The 19,247-nt window shown below is 39.2% G+C and overlaps 1 protein-coding gene and 1 pseudogene across 8 annotated transcripts in view; both read left to right on the top strand.

Annotated features, from left to right (window-relative positions):
* OPTN (optineurin) overlaps window positions 1-19,247 on the top strand; it is a 51,208-nt gene extending 31,961 nt beyond the window's left edge. For 7 of the 8 annotated variants that reach the window (XM_077169404.1, XM_077169403.1, XM_077169405.1 and 4 more), the window contains 8 exons: window positions 2,616-2,718; window positions 3,853-3,968; window positions 4,758-4,907; window positions 5,279-5,372; window positions 8,266-8,424; window positions 13,942-14,069; window positions 16,466-16,548; window positions 18,717-19,247. In XM_077169404.1, coding sequence (XP_077025519.1) covers window positions 2,616-2,718; window positions 3,853-3,968; window positions 4,758-4,907; window positions 5,279-5,372; window positions 8,266-8,424; window positions 13,942-14,069; window positions 16,466-16,548; window positions 18,717-18,844 — 961 coding nt within the window. In that variant the 3' untranslated portion in view covers window positions 18,845-19,247. The remainder of the gene's footprint in view (window positions 1-2,615; window positions 2,719-3,852; window positions 3,969-4,757; window positions 4,908-5,278; window positions 5,373-8,265; window positions 8,425-13,941; window positions 14,070-16,465; window positions 16,549-18,716) is intronic. The other variant, XM_077169410.1, reaches the window with a different exon arrangement.
* LOC143691219 (5'-AMP-activated protein kinase catalytic subunit alpha-1-like) lies at window positions 6,079-8,259 on the top strand (annotated as a pseudogene).

Below are 19,247 nucleotides of genomic sequence, written 5' to 3'. Positions count from 1 at the left end.
CATGTGTTCCTTAGTTTTTAGTTTGCTAAAGCTGATGAAATGCAATAGAACAGAGGTGGACTAGCTTTTAACATTGGGGATTTATTAGCCTACAAGTTTTAAGGGTATGAAAATGTCCAAATATGGCATCAACAGGATGATACCTTCTCCCCAGAGGCCAGCTGCCGGGGATCCCCAGCTTCTCTGTCATATGTCCAGGCACATGGTGACGTCTGCTAGTCCCTTTGTTCTTTCCTGGGTTTCAGTGCTTTCAGCTTCTGGCTTCAGTGGCTTCTTCTTTATTTTCTGTGTTTCCTCTCTTTTAGCTTTTATCTCTCTCAACTTCTGTGGGGCCTTCTCTCTGTCTTTTATGCTCTTATAAAGGACTCCAGTAAGAGGATTAAGACCCACCTCATTCAAGAGGCCATCTACAATAGGTCTACACCCACAGGAATGGACTAAAAGAATGAACTTTTCTGGGGTACATACAACTTCAAAACGTCACGCTTGGTGTGAGCCTGGCTTTTTTGAGGGGGGGGTGTCCTTTCATTTTACAAACTCCTACCCTTCATGATTTAAAATTAATTTAGGGTTAATTTATTACCTCACTTTTTTCTGTTCTCTCTTTCTAGAACTTACTATCATTTTGGATTGGCCTTTCTGGACTAGTCCTTTAGTTTTCTTAACATTTTGTTCCTCTTTTCCATCTCTGTCTTTTTTACTCCTTTCTGGTAGATTTGGTCAACTTTTATCTTCCGATTTTGCTGTTCTTTGTTCCTTATTATAGCATCCCATATTTTATGGATATAAAATGTTTCCTTATATCTCTAAGAATATTAATAATAGTGTTTTTTATATTCCTTCCTCCACTATATTCTGTTTTTAGTGAGTTGCTTTTTTCTGCTTTATTCTCATTCTTTCATTTTAGAGCTCTTGGTAATTTGGACTGTTTGATCAAATTTAAGAGTTGTATGTTAGGAGCAGATTGAAGCTCTTTGTGCATGTGTAGGGGGATCCGGCTGGGAGATCTCTCTGGGAAAAGCACCATATCAGTAACTTTAAATCTTTTCCCTTGTGCTGGTCACATTCTTCATAGAAGACTCTTCTAGTCCCTTTCATCCATGGTGTTTTGTAGATGCTGGTGTTCTTGGAGATAAGTAGGAGAAGGCTGAGGGTCTCAATATTCAACATATAAATCCCCCCTTTTCAGTAGGAACGCAAGTCCCCACTTCCACCTCATGCTGCTGACCTTCAGCCCTCTGGTCTTCTTAACAGGCTTTGAGCAACCTCCTGTTTATAAACCTACTTTTATTGCCACTTCTCGTAGTACCTGGTGCCCCTAATTCCTGAGCCTTTTGGAAGTTCCACAGTGTGCATCAGGTCGCTTGTCAGCTTTCTCCACTCGCATAGGATTTAGCCTTCTTGGGCTTTAAAGGAAGACTTGTGCTTCCCAAGTTCCAAAATTGTCTTGCTATTGTTTTCCCTCCCTTCCTCTTAGTTCATGTAGGTATAAGCCTTCTAAAAAGTCATTTTAATGGGGACTTGAGTGGGGAGGAAATCACATGTATGTATCCAGACCATCATTTTTAGCCAGAAGTCTCTTTTTATTTCATTTGTATTGGGATGGCTTTTATGGAATGAAGGTTAGATATAAAAGAGTATTGCCATGTTTGTTCTTTGTTTCTTCTCAGGGACTTAGCAACTTAGATGGTTCCAAAAAGGAAAAGTCTTTCCTTCTCTGCTGAATCTTGATAGATCACCTGTTTTAGTTTATAAGCTGCCAGAATGCAATATACTAGAAACGGACTTCTTTTATAAAGAATTTAAGTTGCAAGTTTACAGTTCTAAGGCTGTGAAAACATCCAAATTAAGGCAAGACATATTTATAAGAAATGTCCAAACTAAAGCATTCATGGAAAGATACCTTGGCTTAAGAAGGCTAATGTTGTTCAGGGTGTCTCTTTCAGCTGGAAAGGCACATGGTGACTTCTGCTAGCTTTCTCTCCTCATTTCGTAAGGCTCTGCCAGAAACATTTTCCTTCTGCATCTCCAAGGGCTCTGCTGTGTGGGCTCTGTTGGTTCTCTGGACTCTGTTGGTTGCAAAGCTTTTTCCAAAATGGTTCCCTCTTAAAGGGCTCCAGTACGCAACCCCACCTTGAATGGGTAGAGACACATCTCCATAGAAAATATCTAATCAAAAGTTACCACCCACAGTTGGGTAGGTCACATCTCCATGAAAACAATCAAAAAGATCCCACCCAGCAAAATTGAATGAGGATTAAAGAACTTGACTTTTCTAGGGTACACAAACTGGTACAACACCCATGAGTGTATAGGCATACACACACAGAAACACAAATATTTTCCATATATTTTACATGAGAACAGGCAGTGTTATCCAGCATTCAATATGAGCTGGACCTGTCTTTTACCTCTGAATGAGTTCACCTCTTAAATTGATTCTAGCTAGTTTTTTTGTGAAAAACAAAATCAAAATTACCATAGTGCATGTAAAGAGATGTTGAAACTTTGTGGTCTTTTATCCAAAATTTGAACGATGCTTTTTAGTGCTCCTGCAGATGTTAATCCTTGAAGCCAAAGAGAAAGTAACTTTTCCTCATTCTATCATTTTTCAGAATTTCAGATTTTGAAAAGAAAGCAAATGATCATTCTGAGATTGAAACCCAGACAGAGGAGAACACAGAAAGAGAGAAAGAAGAGGAGAAAAGCATAGAGACTGTGGGTACCAAGATCTGAGGCTGTTGCCACATACCAGATGGATTGAGAGCAGTGTAGATACTGGATTTGCGTCTTGTGATATGTTGTTTGCTTTAGAAATATAGAAATAAGATTAAATATATTTTATTTTGCTTGTATTTCCTTGTCCTAATTTAAACTTCATTCACTATAAATTGTAGGGAGATGTGTTCCTATCAGTATTCTAGGAAATAACTCCCCTGTCTCTTCTAGACTGATCTCTCCTAAATGCTTGAGTGAACAGTCCAGCATAATTAAAAAGCTTATGTCTACTTCATGACAAGATCAGTTCAGGACAGGATGTGACCCAGAAAGTTGAGGTAGAGTTTAAAGATCTTAGTTCTGTCCCACAGCTAGTTTGAATGAAGAAGATATATGAATCTGTTTTCAGTGTCCTGTGGTAGCTGAGAGATAGGCCTTTGAGCCTGCAAACGGAGAATCTCAAGCTTAGAGAAGGTTAATGAAACCATGACATTAGCCCACATGAAACTTTAGGTAATTCTTTTATTCAGCGAATACATATTGAATGCCTGCTGTAGGCCGTGCTATGGGCCGAGTCCCTTAGACCCTTGAGAGAATAGAGAACATTTGGAAACTGAGACGAAGACACCACCAGTGAGTGGTAGCACCCTGGTGGCTAAAACTCATTCCACAACTGATGGTAGAAATATCACAGAGGCTTCTATGGCATCATGAAATAAAACTCATTTATAGAAATTGTAATGCTGCCAGGAAAACGTGAGATAGTGAAATTAGTTGAATAAACCAGAAACAGAAATTGGCAAGGGGTTGAATTGCAAGCTGAATAAGCAAGATTGTGGTTTGACCCCCCCCTGGGCTCTGATCTGAACCAAAGTCAGAGTTCATTTTTATTGTGATATAGTCATGATCACAAATGCACCCACTTTGATCAGTTCATGCTATCTAAGGAAACAGGGTTGCATGCAAAGCATTTCTTTTCTCACAAGATACCTGGAATATTGATTGTCAAAGTTTAATCAGGTTTACTAATCGGTCTTAATTGGATGCTAATGGTTCAGACTGTTTTCCCACAAAAAGTCTGTTTAATTGCTGATGATAATCATGTATGTGGGTTTGGAATTTTCTGCATGGCAGGTTGGAAGTGAAGTAGAAGCACTGAACCTCCAGGTCACAACCCTGTTTAAAGAGCTCCAGGAGGCTCACACTAAACTCAGTGAAGCAGAGCTGATGAAGAAGAGACTTCAAGAAAAGTAAGAATGAGAGATGCATTTTATCCTTGCATGCAAACGTGCAGTTTTATAAAGGATTCTGCTATGTTAAAACACAGGATCTCTGTTACTATGTTACTGACTTAAAGAAAACTGGAGACCTAATTAAAATATGAATTCAGAAGATGCTAATGTCCAGGTTAATATCCAAGCATGAAATTCTTGTTGTAACATGGTGGGGCGGGGTCTGGGGGACCTTGAATCTGCTGTTTGGGGGTATTTGCTAAGTACAGCAGCCTATGGGGACCCCTTTACAGAGCAGTGAGCCACTTTCCTGTGACTTATGCCAACAACACTGGTATTGTCAGCAAACATAAAAGAAGATTGAAAAATGCGAAAACGACTTGAATGAGGTTGATTTAGAAAAAAAATTTCTTTTTCATTTAATTATTGGAGCTAGTATATAAATTGAGCTTTTTGTCAGAAGTCACAGTCTTTGTGCTTCTTTAAATACAAAATTTCTCCATAGATGAGATTTTATCTCATCACTACATGAGATAAAAATCTATTTGCATGGCTACCTAATAATTCAAAGTGAATAGTAGCTCATGTGCTCATAGATTTCACCTTCTTAATTTTTAGACATATAGGTCTAGAAATCTGATCATGTCTAGAAAAAAGGCCAGGAAGATAAAATATTTTATTGTTAAATCCTTGAAAATGGCAACCCGAAAAGGCTTTCTATTTGCTGCATAATCTTGAGTTTTGTTTAAAAACCACCTAGAAGTGAAGGAGCAATGTTTGTCCTCATGAAATCTTGATCTTTTGTAGGTGTCAGACCCTTGAGAGGAAAAGTTCTGCAACCCCGTCAGAGCTGAATGAAAAACAAGAGCTTTTATTTAGTAACAAAAAGCTGGAGCTGCAAGTGGAAAGCATGCTGTCAGAAATCAAAATGGAGCAAACTAAAACAGAAGATGTAAAGTGAGTATGTACTATTGGCTACTCACTAGGAGGAGATCAAATAGCGATTTTATACAGATTGGAATTAGTATTTGAGAATAAATTTATAAAATTTCTCTTTTATTTACGTGAAAGAGTACTGGGAGGGAAACTTTCAGAGAGGATAAAACTTAAGTTTGTTATAACAAAATTTAATTAATTGTGCTCACTCTTGGTTCTTTGGGAAAGAATAGTTTCTTTGAGAGTAGGAAAATGCTCACAGGAGGTGGGATGATAAAGGTAGGAGAAATTTTGCTACTTGAATGTTGAGAAGAAATTTGGGAGGCATAACTATAAATCAGTTTCAATAATCCCCCCCCCAAGATTCCATTTTTTCATTTCTTTTTTAATAGGGCCAAATTAGCATCCCTACAGTTGACACACAATAAGCTTCTTCAAGAACACAGTAATGCACTGAAGACAATTGAAGAACTGGAAAGTAAAGAGGTATGCACATGTTAAAAATCACTTTCACAGCCTGTTGATCAACAGAAAGTGGTGAATATTTTATATGTTTATATATATATGTGTGTATATATATATATAAATCTGGTATCAGAGGCTTCAGGTTTTCCATTTATAGTTGATTTCTTGTGCCTGTGTGTTAATAACTTCGGATGTCCCATGGAAGTACAGTATTCTCTGGGTACAAAGATGGTGCTAATGTCCTACCATCAGGGAGCAAGCTCACAGCAAGTCTAACAGGAGATATGTAGGAGAGTGAAGAGTGCACAGAGACAGGTGGCTGGGTTAGAGGTGACATTGGGCACCAGAACAGGCAAGGCCAGCTTCCTACTGTCAGTGAAGCTTGGGACCCTGGGCTCATTGGGGTGCCACCTAAATCCATTATAACACCTTGTATGGTGTGACCGTTTGAAGACCTTGGCAGCTTTGAATCAGAAGTAGTGTTTGATTTATATCCTTATAAATGCACTTTGTTCTTTGTTTATTTTGCAGTAGAATTTTTTTCATCTTTAAAGACCTAATTGATTTTTTAGTTGATTAAAATGATTATTTAAATTTCCCACTGACTTTACCAAGTGAGAGTAACATGTGTGTTACTGGAAAAATAGCAGGATCAAGGAGCCACAAGTTCACTGAGATTGGGGTTTGTCATTATTTCCCATATTACTAAAATAAGTCTTTTTTAAGATTGTTGTATTCCTAGAAAAAGATGGTGGCAGCCGAGAAGCAGAAACACCAGGGGTGAGTAAAGATCAGCCACTACATCGTGGGGGACATGCTAGGGGTTGGCACCTTCGTCAAGTGAAGGTTGGCAAACATGGATTGACTGGACATAGAGTAGCTGTGACGATACTCATTCGACAGAAGATTCGAGGCTTTGATGTAATAAGAAAAACCCACAGAGAAATTCAGAACCTCAAGCTTTTCGGTCATCCTCATACAATTAAACTGCACCAAGTCATAAGTACACCATCTGATATTTTCATGGTGATGGAATGTGTCTCACTTGGAGAGCTACTTGATTATATATCTAAAAATGGAAGGCTGGATGAAAAAGAAAGTCATCGTCTGTTCCAGCAAATCCTTTCTGGTGTGGATTACTGTCATAGGCATATGGTGGTCCATAGACATTTGAAACTTGAAAATGTCTTGCTTGATGCACACATGAATGCAAAGATAGCTGATTTTGGTCTTTCAAACATGATGTCAGATGATGAATTTTTAAGAACAAGTTGTGGCTCACCCAACTATGCTGCACCAGAAGTAATTTCAGGAAGATTATATGCAGGCTCAGAGGTCAATAAATGGAGCAGTGGGGTTATTCTTGATGCTTTATTATGTTGAACCTTTCCATTTGATGATGATCATGTGCCAGTTCTTTTTAAGGAGATATGTGACGGGATCTTTTATACCTCTCAGTATTTAAATCCTTCTGTGATTAGCCTTTTAGAACATATGCTGCAGGTGGATCCCATGAAGAAGGCCACAATCAAAGCTATCAGGGAACATGAATGGTTTAAACAGGACCTTCCAAAGTATCTCTTTCCTGAGGATCCATCATATAGTTCAACCATGATTGATGATTAAGCCTTAAAAGAAGTGTGTGAATGTTGGATAGCTGATGGCTGGTTAGCTGATGGCTGGGGGTAAGTGGCCATACTGAGTTAGTCACACAGACACAGAGCACATAGCACACGACTCAGGAGACAACCCTCAGCGATGAGTGGAAGGTGTCCGCTTTATTGAGGAAGTGCACAGGCTTATATAGGCTGGGAGCATGCAGGGACACGTGTCAGGCTGGGATTGGTCACCATTGTTGCTAGGGCGGAGGGCAGATTTAAGGTCAGCCATTTTGTGTTGCTTTGCTTCAGCCACGGCAGCCATGTTGGCGATATTTTATGGCTTCTCCAACATGTGAAGAATTTGAATGCTCAGAAGAGGCACTTCTTAACTGCCTTTATAACAGAAATTACCAGGACCCTTTGGCAGTTACCTATCACCTTATAATAGATAAAAGGAGACTAATGAATAAAACCAAAGATTTCTACTTGGTGCCAAGCCCACCTGATTCTTTTCTGGATGATCACCATTTGACTCAGCCCCATCCTGAAAGAGTACCATTCTTAGTTACTGAAACACCAACAGCATGCCACACCCTTGATGAATTAAATCCACAGAAATACAAATACAAAGATGTAAGGAAAGCAAAATGGATTTGGGAATTAGAAGTCAAAGTCAACCAAATGATATCATGGCAGAAGTTTGTGGAGCATTTAAACAATAGGATTATGAATGGAAAGTTGTAAACCCGTATTATTTCAGTGTTCAAAGGAAGAATCCTGTGACAAGCACATTCTCCAAAATGAGTCTACAGTTATATCAGGTAGATAGTAGAACTTTCTTATTGGATTTCCGTAGTATTGATGATGAAATTACTGAAGCCAAAGCAGGAGCTGCTACTCCACAGAGATTGGGATCAGTGAACAACTATTGATCTTGCCAAAAGAATGGTTCCGAGGCTGAGGCTCAAGGAAAATCCTCAGAAATTCTTCTTACTTCATCCGTAACCTCATTTGACTCTTCTCCTGTAACTAAACTCCAAGACCTAGAAGTCACACAATAGAATTTTTTGAGATGTGTGCCAATCTAATTAAAATTCTTGCACAGTAAAAAAATTATTGTATTGAATTAGGAAATTATTTACCAGTTTATAAGTTTAATGAATACAACTTTCTGAATAAGTTAGCATTGCTAATTAACATAAAAGTTTAGATCCTATCAGTTAAAAAAAATAAATAAATAACAACCTTACAGTTTAACTAAAATTGGTTGAATGATTTCAGAATTGTTTCAATAAGAAGCCTGTCTTTTTCAGTCAGGAAAAGTGAGTAAGGTGATTGTGGAGGAGCTGCATGAGAAGCTGGTCCAGGCAGAGAAGGCGCTGGCCTCCAAGCAGTGCCAGATGGATGAAATGAAACAGACTATCGCCAGGCAGGAGGAGGAGCTGGAGACGGTGACCGTACTGAGAGCTCAGGCAAGCCGCGTTCTGAAACCTGAGGGCCTTCCCAGTGGGGAAGCGAGGTGTTTAAAGACATCTTTGGATTTTATACTTTTTCCACCAGTGTTGTTCTTAAAACTTCTTTATCAAAGTTTAACACATGTGGAAAAGTGTGCCGCACTTAAATATGGAGCTCAGTGAACAGTTTTATAAAACACAGAGCATTCCAGGACCCTCCAGCTGCCCCTGTTCCACCTCCCCTTTTCCCCTTCCATCCTGATATCTAAAACCATCGTTTAGATTTGATTGAGCTTTACATAAGTGGCACCTTATTTTATATTTTATATTCTTTTGAAATCGGCTTCTTTCATCAACATTAAGTTTGTGAGATTCATTGGTGCGGTGCTGCAGTTCCTCCATTTTCATCCCTGTATTATATTTCATTGTATATGCTACCTCATTTGTCTTTTCTTCAGTTGGTGGATAGTTGTGTTATTTCCAGCTGGGGCATTATGTTTAATGTTGTTATGGCATTCTTGCACATGTCTCTTTGTTCACATGTGTACTCATTTCCGTTGGGCACATACCAAGAAGTAGAATTGCTGGCTCTTCGGGTATGCATGTTAGGCAGTTTTATAGATGAAGCCAAACAGTTTTCCAAACTGGTTGTATGAATTTTCACTCCCATTAGCAGTGTTTGAGAGTCCCCATTGGGATCATGTCATCTGCAAATAATTCCTTTCAGATCTGGATGCCTTTTATTACTTTTTTCCTGCCTGATTGCTCTAGCTAGAACTTTTAGTACAATGTTGAATAATAGTGGTGACAGAGGACATCCTTGTCTCATTCCCAATCTTCGGGGGAATACTTTCAGTCTCTCTCCATTGAGTACAATGCTGGCTATGGGCTTTTCATATATGCCCTTTATCATATTGAGGAAGTTTCATAAAATTCATCTCTTTTGAAATGTTTTTATCAGAAAAGGGTGCTGAATTTTGTTAAATGCTTTTTCAGCATCAATCGATATGGTCATGTGTTTTTTTCCCCTTTTGATTTGGGTTAATTTACAGTATTATGTGGATTGGTTTCCTTATGTTGAACCACCTTGCATTCCTGTTTTAAACCCCACCCGGTTGTGATGTGCAGTTCTTTTAATGTGGTGTTGGATTTGATTTGTTAGTATTTTGTAAGAAGTTTTGCATCTGTGTTCATAAGGGAGATTGATCTGTAAATTTTCTTTCTTGTAGCAACTTTATCTGGTTTTGGTATTAGAGTGATGTTAGCTTCATAAAATGAGTTAAGTAGCATTCCTTTTTCCTCAGTTTTTTGGAAGAGTTTGAGCAGTATTGGTATTAGTTCTTTTTGGAATAATTGATAAAATCCCTCTGTGAAGCCATCTGGCCCTGGGCTTTTCTTTGTAGGAAGATTTTTGGTGATTGATTGACTTTCTTTACTTGAATTTCTTTATTTGTAATTGGTTTTATAAGAACTTCTATTTACTCACGAGCCATTGTAGGTAGTTTATGTGTTTCTAGGAATTTATCCATTTCATCTAAGTTGTCTAGTTTGTTGGTATATAGTTGTCCATAGTATCCTCTTATGATTTTTAAAATTTCTTTAGGATCCATGGTAACAGCCCCCATCTCATTTCTTATTTTGTTTATTTGCATCCTCTCCCTTTTTTTCTGTCAGCCTAGCTAGGGGTCCATTGATATTACTGATTTTCTCAAAGAACCAACTTTGAGTTTTGATGATTCTTTCTATTGTTTTGTTGTTGTTCTCCAGTTCATTTATTTCTGCTTTAATCCTTGCAGTTTCTGTTCTTCTGTCTCATTTGGGGTTAGTTTGCTGTTCTTTTTCAGGTTCCCCCAGATGAGCAGTTAAGTCCTCAATTTTTGCTTTTTCTTTTTTTTAAATATAGCCATTTAGGACAATAAGTTTCCCTCTCAGCACTGCCTTTGCTGCACCCCATAAATTTTGACATGTTGCATTCTCATTTTCATTGGTCTCCAGATATTTACCTATTTCTTTAGCAATTTCTTCTTTGACCCACTGACTGTTTAAGAATGTGTTGTTTAATCTCCATCTATTTGTGAAAGTTCTGGTTCTTTGGTAGTTAATAATTTCCAGCTTCATTCCATTGTGGTCAGAGAAAGTGTTTTGAATAATTTCAATCTTTTTTAAATTTATAAAGACCTGTTTTGTGTCCTACCATATGATCTATCCTACAAAATATTCCATGAACACTAGAAAAGAATATATATCCTTGTGTTTTGGGGTATAGTGATCTATATATGTCTGCTAGGTATAATTCATCTATCAATTCATTCTTTCTGTTCTCCTTTTCCTTGTTGGCCCTCTGTCTGGTTGTTCTATCTATCGAGAAGAGTGTTGCATTGAAGTCTCCCACTATTATTGTTGGAAAGTCTATTGCTTCCTTCAGTTTTGCCAGTATTTGCCTCATGTGCTTTGGAGCTCCTTGACTGAGAACATAAAAATTTATGATTGTTCATATTTCTTGGTGAATTGTCCCTTTTATTAATATGGAGTATCCTTCCTTGTCTCTTATGACATCTTTACATTACATTAAAGTCTATTTTATTAGATATTAGTATAGCTACTCCTGCTTTCTTTTGATTACGGCTTGCATAGATCATTTCCTTTTCATTTTCAGTCTCTTTATATCTTTGGGTCTAAGATGAGTCTCTTGTAAACAGCATATAGATGGATCATATTTTTTAATCCATTTTGCCATTCAGTATCTTTTAATTGGTGAATTTAGTCCATTATCATTCAAAGTTATTACTGTAAAAGCAGTTCTTGCATCTACCATCTTATCCTTTTAGTTTTTGTCAGATATATATTTATATATTCTTTTCCCCTCTCTCTTTTTATCCTTTGTTAGCCTTACTGATACTCCTTAATTCTGTACCCTCCTCCAGACTTCCCTCTCCTGTCTTTTTTTTTTCTTTTTAAGCCAGCAGAACTCCCCTTAGAGTTTCTTGTTGGACAGGTCTGTTATTGATAACTTCTCTCAGCCTTTGTTTGTCTGAGAAGATTTTAATCTATCCCTCAATTTTGAAGGACAACTTATCTGGAAAAGAATTCTTGGCTGGAAGTCTTGTTCAGGAAAGTAAATATATCATACCACTGCCTCCTTGCCTCCATCGTGCCTGTTCAGTAGTCCAAATTCAGTCTTACATGGTTTCCTTTGTATGTAGTAGGTTGCTTTTCTCTTGCTGCTTTCAGGACTTTCTGGTTCCCTTAAATATTTGGCAGTCTGATTAATATGTGTCTTGTAGTATGTCTGTTTGGATTTATTCTATTTGGTGTTCATTAGGCTTCTTTGATATGCCTAGTTATGTCTTTTATACGATTTGGGAAGTTTTCCCCCATTATCTCTTCAATAACCATTCTAGCCCTTTACTCTTCTCTTCTTCTGGGACACCAGTGATTCTTAATATTTGTGCTCTCCATGTTGTCTGTCATTTCCCTGAAGTCCAGTTCCATTTTTTCCATCTTTCTTGCCAATTGTTTTTTGTACCTTCAAGTTCAATCATCCCATCTTCTAACTCACTTATTCTTTCCTCTACCTCTTCAAATCTGCTGTTGTGTCTCTGGTGTGTTTTTAATTTGGTTTACAGTATCTTTTATCTCTGTGAGTTGTGTTATTTTTCTGTTTATTCTTTCAAATTCTTTTTTATATGCCTCCAGTGTTGTCTTAATATCTTTTGTGTTATTATTAGTTGTTCCAAATTCTTTGTCCCCTCCGATGTTTTTATTTGGTCATTTGGCTGGGCCATATCTGCCTGAATCTTTATGTGCTTTGTGATTTTCTGTTGTAGTTGGGGTATTTGTTTATTTTTATGAGGTTATTTTGCAAGTTGAGTTCCTCGACTTATCTAAGGTTTTATATTTGCTTGGGTTTGCCTTGCAGTTCCCCTTTTGCACTTGGTTTGTCAGTACTTACTTGCCAGATCTCATGGAAGGGATGCACGTCTGCTTGAGGCTTACCAATAGATGGTGCTCTTGAGCCACCTCAACCCTGCCCCTTTCCCTGACAGCAGTGGCCAGCTGAGCAAGATGGCGCAAGGCAGGTCAGCTATTCTCTGCACCCAGAGGGAGCAGCTATTGTCAGTGCCCAGTGGGGCAGCTATTCATGGCAGCTAGTGGAATGGCAGGTCCCAGGGGCACAGCGGAGCTTCTCATTGCCTTGGGGAACCAGCCTGCTGTGCCTGTACCAGCCTCTGTGGCTTGGGAAACTTATACTTCTATTTGGGATATTGGCCATTCCACACTGCTGTAGGATGTGTGTCTGTTCACTGAGGTCCCTGAAACAATTGTTCCATATTGTTCCTAGCTATTTATTAGCTGCTCTGGAGAACAAACTAAATTCCACGTCTCACTTTGCTACCATTTTCCCCACCCACTATATTGTATTACATTTTCCCAAATGATATATTGGGAATATCTTTATATATCTCCATGCTGTCACTTGCAGCTGCACATTAATTTTTTTAATAGGCAATACTTTTATTGCTTTTTTCATAACATTGCTTTGAGATCTTTTCATATCTCTATATGCTAAGCACTGCAATCTCTTTTAACATTTTTGTTGTGAAATATAACATATGAAAAAAACAATACATTTAGAAGTATACTGCAACAAGTAGTTATAGAACAGATTTCAGAATTTAGTATGGGTTACAGTTGCACAGTTTCAGGTTTTTCCTTCTAGCTACTCTATGACATTGAAGACCAAAAAGAAATATCAGTATAATGAGTCAGCAATCATAATCATTGTTAAATCCTATCTTCTCTGTTATAACTCTTCCTTTTCCTTTGATCCTTGTCCCAGTCTTTAGTGGTATTTGGGCTATGCCCATTCTAACTTTTTCATGTTGGAAAGGGGTATCGACAATATATTGTACATGGATGTAGCTAGTTGATGTTCTGGAGAGGCTGGCCACTTTGGGTTCCAGGACTTATCTGGCTTAGGAACCATCTGGAGGTTGGAAGTTTTTGAAAAGTAAACTTAGTACATGCAACTTTTGTAGGATCTCATAGCCCTAGATGTTCTTTAGGGTTAACAGAAATGATGTTGGTTGGCGTTTGGCAAACTGTGGTAACTAGCAATATCTAACTGAAGCCTGCATAAGAGTAGTCTCTTGACTCTATTTGAACTCTTTTAGCCATTGATACCTTATTTTGTTACATTCATTTTTCTCCTTTTCGTCAAGAAGATATTGTCAATCCCAGGGTGCTATCACCAGGCTCACCCATGGATGTCATGACCCACGTAGGGAGAAGGGTGATGATTTTCCTTGCAGAGTTGGACTTAGAAAGGCCACATCTGAGAAACAAAAGAGGTTTTCTGGAAATAACTCTTAGGCATAATTATAAGTAGTCTTAGCTTCTCTGCTACAGCAGAACCCCATCTATTGTTCACAAGGCACAGCGCAGGTTGCGGCAGCACTTCCCTGCTGCGGACACGGGGCGGGGGGGTGTCCTGGCCATCTACCCTGACCTCCATCACTTCTGCTCCTCTGACAGATGGAGGTTTACTGTTCCGATTTTCATGCTGAAAGAGCAGCAAGGGAGAAGATCCATGAAGAAAAGGAGCAACTGGCCTTGCAGTTGGCCCTCTTGCTGAAAGAGAATGATTTTGAAGATGGAAGCAGGTGAGGCAAAAGGAATGGGGAGGGGTGCACAGGCCAGCCTGGCTTACCTAGAGGTCTCATAGTGTGAGCTGCCTGACCTGCTCCGAGTGTGTCACACGCTCACCCTCCTCACACTCCTCATGCTCAGCATGGCTGCAGGAAGGCCGACAGAGCCTGGCAGGGCCCTGACTGAGCACATTGCTTTTAGATACAGGGCCATGTGTGCTCAGCTACCTTGTCCTGCCACTGTCACAGGTGAAACCCTTGTAACTCTGTAAACTAACTTGTGTAGTGTGTTTTACAAAAAAGCACTGCTAAAATTTACTTCTGCCTTTTAAGGTTCATTGTGAGAAAGTCTTAAAATACAGACAATGCAGAGAATCAAATAACATACCACAGTATGCCATTCAGAACTGACAGGTGCTGACATTTGCTTCAAGAATCTTTTTATTAAAGGAAAAAAGAACAAGTTGAAGTCTCCTTTGTCATTTCTTCTTTGTGTCCCTTCTGCCCTCACCCATCCTACCAGGGATTGGGTTTGTAGCCCGCCTCTCTGTTTTATGCATTTATATGTATATACATCTATATATCTTAAAACAAGGTACTATTAATTTCTCTATGTTTAAGTTACAAAATGATCAGCATGTGTATTATTCTGCCAGTTTACACAGCACTGTGATTTTTTTTAAATTTTACTTAATAAAACCAATTAGCATACAATATGAAAATTCTTTTTTTAAAGTGGCGTATCACTAAAATAAGAAACTATACAGCAATTAAATAGAATGACATACGCAGAGTTAAAAATCACTGCGTTTTTTTATCACATAGTTGTATATTCATCATCATGATCATTTCTTAGAACATTTGCATCAATTCAGAAAAAGAAATAAAAAGGAAACAGGAAAAAATTCCTACATACCATACCCCTTACCCCTCCCTTTCACTGATCACTAGCATTTCAATCTACTAAATTTATTTTAATATTTGTTCCCCCTATTATTTATTTATTTTTAATCCATATGTTTTACATACCTGTCCATAGGTAGATAAAAGAAGCATCAGACACAAGGTTTTCACAGTCACACAGTCACATTGCAAAAGCTATATCGTTATACAATCAGCTTCAAGAAACATGGCTACTGGAACACAGCTCTACATTTTCAGGCAGTTCCCTCCAGCCTCTCTGTTTCGCCTTAATTAAAAAGGTGATATCTATATAATGCATAAAAATAACCTCCAGGATAACTTCTCGACTCTATTTGGAATCTCTTAGCCATTGACACTTTATTTTGTTTCATTTCTCTCTTCCCCCATTCAGTCAAGAAGGTTTTCTCAATCCTTTGGTGCTGAGTCCCAGCTTATTCTAGGATTTCTGTCCCACGTTGCCAGGAAGGTCCACACCCCACGTCGAGAGGGGGAGGGTAGTGAGTTTGCTTGTCATGTTGGTTGAGAGGCCACATCTGAGCAACAAAAGAAATTCTCTTGGGGGTGACTCTTAGGCCTAATTTTAAGTAGGTTTAGCCTATCCTTTGCAGGGTTAAGTTCTTAGGAACAAACCCCAAGATTGGGGGCTCAGCCTATTGCTTTGCTTGTCCCCACTGCTTGTGAGAATATCAAGAATTTTCCACTTGGGGAAGTTGAATTTTCCCCCTTTCTCACCATTGCCCCAAGGGGACTTTGCAAAGTCCCCTTTTTTTATTCACTATTCAAATCCTTCCGGGATTTATCGAGGCATCACTCTGGACAGGCCTACAAAATCTCATGCCCTATTCAGAGTTCCATTTATGGTGTTCAGTTAAGCTGTCCACATAAGTTATATTAGGAAATGCACTAGTCAAAATATAAATTGGGTACCAAATAAACAATTTTTGCTCTAGTCTCACAAAAAAGTTGAAGTTTTAAAATATTAATTACCATCTATTTCCAACACCCTGCATTATTGACGTTCCTTTGTTCTTCCTCATGGAAAACATTTTTTAAATTTGTTCATTTAGTCACTATCATTATATACTCTAGGCATTCCTAGATTATACCATCTCCATCTTCATTGTATATCTTTCCTTCTGACTTCATTTAGCACTGTGATTTTTAACTCTGCATATGTCATTCTATTTAATTGCTGTATAGTTTCTTGTTTTAGTGATATGCCACTTTAAAAAAACCTATTCCCCTACCAGTGGACAGTTTCCTTCTTTCCTGACTTTTTTTACTCTTAATTGTTTATTTACTTTTACTGTTTAGTGTAAAAGTGCCATTAGTATTTAGCACTTAAATTACTCTTGGGTTCTGGTTTTTATTTTTGTGAGCTTTGGCATTATAATTCCACTCTTGTTCTCTTCTGTGGAAGAGCTCTGCTTGAAGTTGCTGCTCTGTCCAGATTTTGGTAGGTCACATGTAGTGTTGCTCTGTCCCAGCAGGCAGTCCTTGATGGAGATGCAGAGTCGCCATGGGGCCAGGACAAATGACGCAGACCAGCAGGCTTACCTCGTCCAGAGAGGCGAGTAATGTGGGCATTCAACTTTCAGGGCTGCAGGGAATAGCAGTATCCTGTGGACAAAACCCCTGAGGAAAATCCCACTACATGCTCTGCAGAAATAGAGCACCCATCAGTGCCCATCCCCACCCATCCCCTCCTGAATCAAGAACAGGCTCCTCAGCCTGGCAGAGCCCAGCCCTTAGGCCTTGTCTCCCTCTGTTCCCTTGCAGACATTAGCCATGTGGAGTCATTCACTGCTTCTTGAGTTTGTCCTACACTTTTATACTCACACAGATTTTCTTACGTGGGGTCCCTCCTCACATAAAACCCCCTCTCCCTCCCGTCTTTTTCCGGGGGACATTCTGCTGGGCCCTAGGGAACAAAAGGTGTAAGGCACAGCCAGGTTCCTGGGGACTGTAGTCTAGTTGGGAAGGTAGAACATGCATGTAAAAAGTTGAATTCATAGTTCAGGGCAACACGGAATGGAAGTGCTCAGATCAGAGGAGGGGATGGCCATGGGAGGGCCACGGGGCGGAGGTGGGCCCTGGGAAGATGGGGACTGTATGCTCAACCTTGCAGCAGGGATGCAGATTAGTGCGGTGCAAGGATAAGGGCCAAGGAAGAAATGAGGGTAATTCATTTAATCATGAAAATGATTAAATGTATTTTCATTTACATTTAATGAAATGTAAGAGACTGGTACAGCATCCCAAATCTGTCTTAAGACCTAGACCAGGACAGAAAGGAAGACACAGATGCAATACAGTTTAAAATCCAGTCAGCAGGGCAATGCGAGGGTGGCTCAGTGGCAGAATTCTTTCCTGCCATGCCGGAGACCCGGGTTTGATTCCCAGTGCCTGCCCACACAAAAAACAAAAAAAACTCCAGTCAGCAGTCCCTGATAAGTGGTGGTTGTCAACTGGAGTAGGGCTTGGTAAATGGCCCATGGGCCAAATCTAGCCTACCACCTGTTTTTATAAACATACCCTTTGTTTACATATTGTCCATGAATGCTTTCATGTTCCAGTTGCAGAGATGAGTTATTATGCCAAGGCTGTATGGCCAGCAATGTCTAAAATACGTACTCTCTGGTCCTTCACAGAAAAAGTTTGCTGGCCTCCTATCTAGACCCATTAGAGAATTAGAAAGCTCCCTGCTCCAGAAATTGTGCCTTGTGATCACTATTCCTATTCAAGAATGCTTCCACAGTTTTCTAAACACAAACTCTCTATAATAGCCTTACATGTTATTAAACTTAAGTAACATGCATGTCTAGAAACAAATAATCATGGGCTAAAGGTTTCTCCATATCAGTGGCAAACATCATTCTGCATTTGGTCCTGGAAAGTCAAACCAAGGAGTTATCCCCAGAAGCAAGAATTAATTTCCAGCTTTGATTAGTTTGTACACATAGGACCCACCTAGTGTCAAAGTCCTTTCAAGCATTCTTTAATTCAGGCTTGAGTCTTAGTAGGACTCCAAAATTGGTGGGGAGACAGAGTAGGCATTCTCCAAACCTTTCCCCTCCCTTATTGTACCAGTATCAACTTCTGCTCACTCTTAAGACTCCTCCTGAGTGTAATCAGCCTCATCCAGAAGGCTTTTTCCACTGAGCAGTCTTTCTTTGCCTCGCTCTGTACTGCTGCTGAACTATCTTATGGTAACGAAGTCAGGGACTTGTCTGATATCCTACCATGTCCATATTCCCGCATGTGGCACAGTCTCTTGCACATCTGACGTACTTGATGTCTCAGCTAGATAAGTGGAATGAATGTCTCTGCTTCTGAAGAGGCAGGTGCTATTCTAGGATGCTTCATCTGTGCTCTCTCCTCTTCTTCACCTTTTTTCCTTTTTGCTTATATCCTCGTCCTTCTTTCTTTTCTCAGATACTCTAATTTTTACTAGAACATTATTGTCCTGAACCTAGAGCTGATATCAGGTATTTGTATGGACCTAGAACTGGAATAGAACTTAAATTTTATTAAGGAAGCAGGGTGCCATTTTGGAGATATTCTTTTTGTGTGTAGTGATTACTTCAGTTAAAGGAAAAAACAGCTGTATTCCTTTCCTATCTAGGTATTGGTTACGAAATCTAACTTGTGCTAAAATTAGCCCAACTGTTATCAAAATCAAACCAACAAAACCACCTGCAGCATGGGACTGATGAATGGTGTTTCTTTTATCCTCAGGAGCTGAGGATGGAGGTTGGCGGCGGCAGCAGCAGCGGAACCTTCCAGTTCACTCCTGCCCCAAATGCGGCGAGGTGCTGCCCGACATGGACACCCTGCAGATCCACGTCATGGACTGCATCATTTAAATGCTGATGCCTTGCCTCCCCCATACCGTTGGTAAATGTCAGATGGGTTTCTTCCAGGAGTTGTACTTTGGTGTTATTTGTGTCCACTCAAATATTTTGGCTCATCATGTTTGCATTAGGAGAAAGAAAACATATAAGTTCTAAGTAACACATTTTATCTTGGACATCCTTAAACTTAGAAAATAGAATCCTTAACATACCGCCCTTCTAATAGTAAAGTTGGGGGTTTCTACATTCAGTCTCTGTAAGCACGGTGCTGCAGATACCAGGTGGCAATTCTTGCAACTAGAAAGAAAAACTTTTAAGAACCGTTAAGGAAGCAGGAAAACGACATCGTCATAGATATAATCCAGAAAATATCTCAAGTATTTTTTTAATAAATTATACTGTTATTTTTCTTTTA

This window comes from Tamandua tetradactyla, chromosome 7 (assembly GCF_023851605.1).
Source record: "Tamandua tetradactyla isolate mTamTet1 chromosome 7, mTamTet1.pri, whole genome shotgun sequence".
NCBI classification, from domain to species: domain Eukaryota; kingdom Metazoa; phylum Chordata; class Mammalia; order Pilosa; family Myrmecophagidae; genus Tamandua; species Tamandua tetradactyla.
Note: the sequence above shows the minus strand (reverse complement) of the source record. Positions and strands in the feature narration are given on the sequence as shown.